The sequence below is a fragment of the Berghia stephanieae genome, chromosome 1 (genome assembly GCF_034508935.2).
Source record: "Berghia stephanieae isolate SIO BIC M18660-M18661 chromosome 1, UCSD_Bste_1.3, whole genome shotgun sequence".
Classification (NCBI taxonomy): Eukaryota; Metazoa; Mollusca; class Gastropoda; order Nudibranchia; family Aeolidiidae; genus Berghia; species Berghia stephanieae.
In genome coordinates, this window is record NC_088360.1 from 126,727,323 (window position 1) to 126,734,822 (window position 7,500).

General features: G+C 35.7%; 1 protein-coding gene across 1 annotated transcript in view; it reads left to right on the forward strand.

Moving 5' to 3' along the window:
* LOC144963071 (uncharacterized) overlaps positions 1 to 3,583 on the forward strand; it is a 3,831-nt gene extending 248 nt beyond the window's left edge. Inside the window, exons 1-2 of the mRNA XM_078896702.1 lie at positions 1 to 295; positions 1,249 to 3,583. The exon at positions 1 to 295 is cut by the window's left edge and continues 248 nt beyond it. Coding sequence (XP_078752828.1) covers positions 119 to 295; positions 1,249 to 1,878 — 807 coding nt within the window. The 5' untranslated portion in view covers positions 1 to 118 and the 3' untranslated portion in view covers positions 1,879 to 3,583. The remainder of the gene's footprint in view (positions 296 to 1,248) is intronic.
* The last annotated feature ends 3,917 nt before the right edge of the window (positions 3,584 to 7,500 follow it).

The window sequence follows — 7,500 nt, forward strand, 5'->3', positions numbered from 1 at the left end:
GAATTGAGAGGAGATAAAATTACAGGCATCTAAAAAAGAAAGTTAAAGTCTTAATATCAACGCTTTCTGCTCCATCTTGGAGAATAAAAAAAAACTAACAAAAGTCACCACAGTCTCTATGAAATTAGCCATGGCACCTACGAGTGAAGAAAAACACACAATGCACCCCGAGGATCCCTATGACATCTATATGTCTACAAAAGTATTAGACAACAGTTGTGAGACATACTTCTATTTCAACAATTCTTCTCCACCTTTGAGATCGGCTATACCAGAAGCATCTCCTGTTTTCAGGGTAAGTCATTCTTAATATTCGAATTCTTAATTGGACTACGAGTACAGCATCAAACTTGTAAGGAATTAATGGTCCATATTTTTTTAACAATGACTGCAAACGAAAGAGATTTAATTTCATTGCCCCCCCCCCCCCTCCGGTGCTTTTATATAGCGTAACATCCATTAAACGCTTTACATTGTTGGGCATCGAAGCTTAAGTCATTTTATGGTAGAGGGGAGGGAGGGGGAGGAGGTCAAACGGCAAACCATCTGAATACTGATGGATATACGTTGGACAATAGATTGCGCCTGAATATTTAATGGCCTGGATTTTTCATCTAGCAGTACTTTGGTAACTGGGCCGAATACCAAACCTGGCAGATAATGTTCTGCAGTGGTCTAGTGTTCAAGGAATAGCAAGCAATATAAAATCATTGTGGCTACAGAAAAAGGGCCAAACTCCAGTTGCATAGTTCGTGACCACTGAAGGAAAAATTTAAGTACACAGGATATTGAATAAACATAGTTCTGTGATTCATGGTCTCTGCTATGAATTATAATAATACTTTCTCAGAAAATCAAAAGAATGATGCAAAAGACATCTCTGATTAATTTCTTAGTCATATACAGATTGCAAATGAATGATGAAAAGTAGCAATAAAGGCATGCATTAATTTATCATAGCATTCCTTAAAAATCACAAGATAACTTTATTCTTGTTCTTGGGGAGATGACATTACATTATGACGATGTGTAACCAATGTAATTTTATTCCTTACCCAGTGCTTAACAATCTTACAATCCAGAATTAAAATAAAATAATATAAATTTTGATATACGAATCAAATTGTGTGGACGAGTTTATTAAGGTCCATTAATACTTGAACAATTTACAAAATCATTTGTCCTTCGTCTTACCTCAATTTGATAATGATTAATAATCTGTGCTTCTTTTTCTTTCTTCCTTTTCAGAGAGCACTTGGAACAATGGAGGAAAACAAAAGCAATACTGACATCTATCAGTCTGAAAGTGATGACGAAGATGGCGATTACCAACAAATCAATCCACAAGTCACACAAAGACCGGCCAGCTCTTCAAAGAGGAACACTTCAGTTTCTTCAACATGGTCATCTACCTCTTCCTCTTCATCAGCGTCCTCTTCATCACATTCCTCATCTCCTTCCATATCCCCAAGAACCTCCCCTAAACACTCACGGAGCAGTCCAAAGCCGATAAGTACTTCACAGTCTATACGGAAGACCGCCTCACCAAAAAATTCGAATAAATTTCTATCAGTTCCGTCATCATCGCTGCCAACAGACTCATCCGCGCCGGACAGTTCTGACTCCGGTGCTCATACCACTCTTGCCGGCGTCGCGTTGAGAAAAGGCTGCACAAGAAAAGCAGCGTCTTTCGGAGGTTATGACACAGTCAAAGTCGACAGGAATAGGTATGAGAAGAGAGTTTCATGGGCTGATGAACGAGGCTCAAAACATCAACTGATTCACGTTCGTCTCATTCGGCCCAGGTTAGCACCAAGCACCAGCGACGGCACAATGTCTACTCCAGGCCAATCCATTCTCAAAACACACGAAAGTTAATGAGAGACAATGTCAAAAATTCCCGTCTTTTGAATCTGGATCTGATGATGTTGATTTTTGAATATATAATGGAGAACAGCCTGCAATCTGAATTGTTTACAATATATCATAACTTGAATGATCATTTTTTGGATTTATGGACTATTCTAGTCATTTAAACGATTTGTGGGATGGCGAAATTTTATATTTAACCAAATTTGGCAATTACGAAGATAAATTTGGGGGTGAAGAAGAGTTAAAGTTGGTTGAGAGCATTAGAAGAGAATTAAAAGTCGCACAGAAAGAGAGAGAGAGAGAGAGAGAGAGAGAGAGAGAGAGAGAGAGAGAGAGAGAGAGAGAGAGAGAGAGAGAGAGAGAGAGATTTGGGCTAAGTTACGCAATCTTCCCAAATTACTCTAGTTTGGGAATTTGATGTGCACAGTTTTATGTCATAGCCTTTTCTGAATTTCGGGCTTTCATTTTTACAATTTATGAACATTTCATGCCAAAGAGGTGATTCATTATTTTTAATGCCATATTATTGAATGTTAAACTTAAACTGCCACTGTATCATTTTCTAGACATCATTAAACTGTTTAAAAAAATGTGTACAGTATAATTAATGAGTGTATATGGCCATGGAGGAAATATTTGTACTTGTAATTTAAATGGAATCAAAACTTCTTTGTCATCTTAGGTCCTCTCTTATGCCAAAGAAATCCTCTGTGTTCATAATATATGAAGAACCTGATAAATGTTATCACAATCGATTCTAGAACCATTAAAAAATCGGGAATTTAAGCAGGGAAAGCGCTGCGCTGCAGGGTTTGGTCACAGAAATGTCGCCAGCTAAAGCTCTTCCACATTATGGTTTGAAGTTTTAACCCTGCCAGCTGTGTGCTTTCCTTCATTAGATCTCACCGATTTGTTATTATGATACGGATACATGTTTTGCCAGTTAAATGCCAGACTGTGGAAAAACTCATATTTAAAAATTTGACCAGAAAACTCGTTGTTCAAAGATCGATTGATTTAAATTACCCTCATCTTGGCAAAAACACTCAAACCTGAGTCCCAGGTTTGATGGTTTTTGCCAAGATGCGGTCCATTTAAATCGCTCGATCTTTGAAGACGAGATTTCTGGCTTAATTTTAAAATACGTTGTTTTCCAGAGTCGGTAGTTAACTGGTTTAAAATGAGTGCAATTAGAAGAAAAATTATTATTGCATTAAGATGGGAACATCTAAGATACTCTAAACAAAAGGACATTTAAAGTATAGTACACGCATTTCGTTATACAAAATAATGACAGTGTTAGGTTGCGATATTTTGATTATAACACTATGCATTTAATTAGATATAAGATATGTAGGAAATGTAAATGTTATGCATTGTGAAAATCACTTTTAATCATTGTCACAAATCAAAGGATAAATATTTTTGTATCGCTAATAAATCATAAAAGCTGTTTTTAACATTCTCACTTTTTGTTGATTGATTAAAATGATGATTAACTAAGCATTCTCTATGCTGACAAAACATTTCTATTAAAACTGTCAGAAAATTTTCACATCAAATATCGTTACATTAATATAATCTTTATCCTTTCAAAGAGTCTGAAACCTGAAACCTAATTAATCTCGAGATTTAGACATTTTGTGAAACTGAGGTATCTAAATCAATCAATATGTGATGCTATTTTTTTTCTAACAAAAAGGAGAAAAAATATGTTTTGTCTGCGTACAGTCTATTATACATAATTTTTTTGCTAACAGAAGAGGATAGAGAATGCTTGATTAATAATTTATATATATTCAATTTTTGAGTAACCTATTCTTTTTTCCTCAGTCAATATTGCAATCTTGTTGTGTATGTTATGTTAATATAGGAATGAGTTGGGTGTATGATGAAAACAGTTTAAGTACGACAGTAAAAATGATAGTGTTAAGAAGAGAGAGAGAGAGAGAGAGAGAGAGAGAGAGAGAGAGAGAGAGAGAGAGAGAGAGAGAGAGAGATTTATATATATATATATATATATATATATATATTATGACAACAGAGCATTTATTCTCAATGACCTCATACCATGAATATCTTATGTTTAATTTTTACAACCTTGTATATATGATTCATTTATTGTTGAACACAATCAGTTGAAAACAACATCAATAAACTATCAAAATGATTTCAATTGTATTGCTTCATTCTTTATTATTGTGAATTAACCCCAAATTTGACTCTACTACTACTTTATGCCACTACTACTACTACTACTACTACTACTACTACTACTACTACTACTACTACTACTCCTACTACTACTACTGCTGCTACTACTACTACTACTACTACTACTACTACTACTACTACTACTACTACTACTACTACTACTACTACTACTACGTGGTCTATGGTGATCTAGTGGTATGACGCTCGCTTTCGGATCGGAAGGTCCTGGGTTTGAACTTCACTCGGCGCATCGTTGAGTCCTTGGTGAAGGCTCTTTACTCACATTCTCTCATCGTACTTAGGTGTAAAATGAGTACCTGGCCGTTAACAGCGTTGTCTCTGTACGAAACAATTTAATATCACCTAACAGGCGTCATGTCCCATCCTACACGTTAAATGTTGCTCTTGGCCAGGGATTCCTTGTAAAGTGCTTTGAGCACGTTCAGTGGAAATTGCTCTATATAAAAGCTCCCTTTTTTTATTACTACAATTACTACTACTACTACTACTACTACTACTACTACTACTACTACTACTACTACTACTACTACTACTACTACTACTACTACTACTACTACTACTACTACTACTACTATAACTATCATTTGGCGCTTCTCCAGGGTAAACACTTCACGCACTTTAAAATTATATCTCCTCGTGATGAGCGCAGTGTAATTTGGCATATTGGGACGAGACATGCATACGTTGGTTTAAGTGTCGGACAAAGAAAACACTGCTCTGTACTAGGAAGACCGCTTAATTTAATGTGTCCCAAGGTTGGGCTCATCTCTAGTCCGGAAATTCTAAAAAAGGTAAAAAACTGTAAAATAACACACCGTACTTCCTGTCCGCCATTTTGCTTTTCATTACATTGTTCCATAAAGAAAAAACAGAAACAATTTTGACGTATTTACTTTGACTCTTTAAAAATTATAAATGCAAATAATCCATGGCTTGTGTTTATCACGCCTCCACTCTGTAATGATCCTTTACTATCTACGCACAGTCACACTTAAACATTTATAAGTATTGTACACACACACACACACACATACACACACACATATACATACATATATATATATATAATATATATATATATATAATATATATATAATATAATATGGGCCCAGAGCCTGCATCCAGGGGGATAGGTTGCGCAATATAAATGTGCATTATTATTATCATAATATATATATATATATATATATATATATATATATATATATATATATATATAACATAAATATTACATTTATATCCACACTCTCTCTCTCTCTATCACGCATAGACATAATATATATATATATATATATATATATATATATATATATATATACATATATATGGCTTACTCCATCCGATCACCCCACTCCCCCACCCCCCCACCGAAAAAAAATCTCAAAGTGCATCTGTTAGGAAACTACACAAGAAAATGTATTGCCAATTATATTGATACCAGCAGGGTGTTATTGTTGCTTGATTTATTCATACAGAAAGATTGTTAATTAAGGTTCGTGTCCGGCAGTAGTTTTCTTAGTGTCTGATGTAATGAAACATAACTGAACAATAAATGCTTACTACGCTTTTGTGATGGTTCATTGGTAAAGATGCTCAAATTATGCTTTGGTTTGGGTTCTTTGGTAAGGATGTTGAACTTATGCTTTTGCTAGGGTTCTTTGGTAAGGGTACTGAGACTACGATTTAGTTAAGGTTCTTTGGTAAAGATGTTGAAATTACTCTTTTGTTGTTTTTTTTTGGTGCTGAATTTTTTTTAGAATATATATATATATATATATATATATATATATATATATATATATATATATATGAACATTTATATAGATCATATCCACGGGTTAACCATACTCAATGCGCCTCACAATGTTTCTTTATTCCCTCAGCAGGCCATATGAAACCATATTTCTATTTCATATGGACCGGTGGTGTGTTTGGCGTCCTTTATGTCCGTCACTGCATGTACTCATTCACGTCTTGGACCAGTAGGGTAATGTGTGTAAAGTACTTTACTTAAAGATACACAATCGGTGATTGTCCACAATCTCTGCTACCAACCGGCCACTGATCACGCTTAACATTGCTTGTGACATGACAAGACACCTTACCGTTGAGCCACCAATTCACAAATTTTACTATCGTCTAGATATTCAATGGTAGCACATCAATTATCCATTTATCCGAAATGATACGGAATAAACCATAGTATGCCTGAAACAAATGGCGAGCTAATAATCTTGCCAAGGGGAGAAGGGGGAAAGGGGGGGAGGGGGGGGGGGAACAACAAATTATTATTAACGAAAGTATTCGAAGTGGGTCTCGAGCCCGCAATGTCCACGTTACCGCGCGATATCTCGTCCTCCTGGTCCCCGCTGAATAAGCTTATAAATATTTCAATACATATTAAGATATAAACAGTTACCCCTTAACGTCAGGAGGAACTTGAAAGAATTTTGACTTTACACGGAGGATTTGAACCGGAGTCGTTCGAGTGTCAGTCCAATGTCCATAACAACTTGAACCATACGTTTCTCCCACGTGAATGGGGAACGTATGAAATAGCAACCAGAAAGTAGAAACGTGACAATTCATTCAAGAATTATCCAATATAGTAGTCCTACACTGGCTTTGAGTGTGTATCCAGTAGCGATACTAGATAAGCCGCTCCTTTATGTCTGGACACCCCCAATATGCGACCTTCGAACTTTGATAAGAGGCTGACAATCTACTAGTAAACAAGTTGATTTAGGTATGTATGCTTGTCAATCGTAACCAGATTCGGGACGCAATACATTACCTTTAAAAGTATTTATATTTAAAGTAAAAATTGAAAAAAAATAGAAATGTTTTTCAGCATCATTTTAACTTATTAAACCCTAACACTGACTGCATCCGTTGTTTACCCGGGTTACTCTTACCCCATGCTTATTTCTTACGTTTTTCTGAGACAAATTATATGCGTAGTATCAAAGCTAATGTTTTTCATTTTTACATGTTTATGGTAGTTGAATAAAACTATCTATATGCACGCTCATTTTTAATACATTTTTTCCAATTTTGAAGAGTAGCAAAAATCTCTAGGATTGAGTGAGTTAAGGCCTATGGAGTTGATACCTGTTTTTAAACCGCTAAACGGAAAATTGCAATGGCTTGCTACCATTTGGATAGGACGTAAGTCTATTACAAAGTATTGTCTGCCGGATCTGACAAATCTAACTACCCGATTACTGCTTAGTGGACACGGGAGAGGGGAGAGGGTCAGAAAAATTATCGTTTGCATAAAGGAAAAGATATCGCTCCCTTTGTTGATGAAGGGAGTTCTCAATCCAATAAGGAAGGCCAAGGATTACAAGGAGGCGGCGCGTTGATGCAGAGATAAAGAAGATGGGATCCACC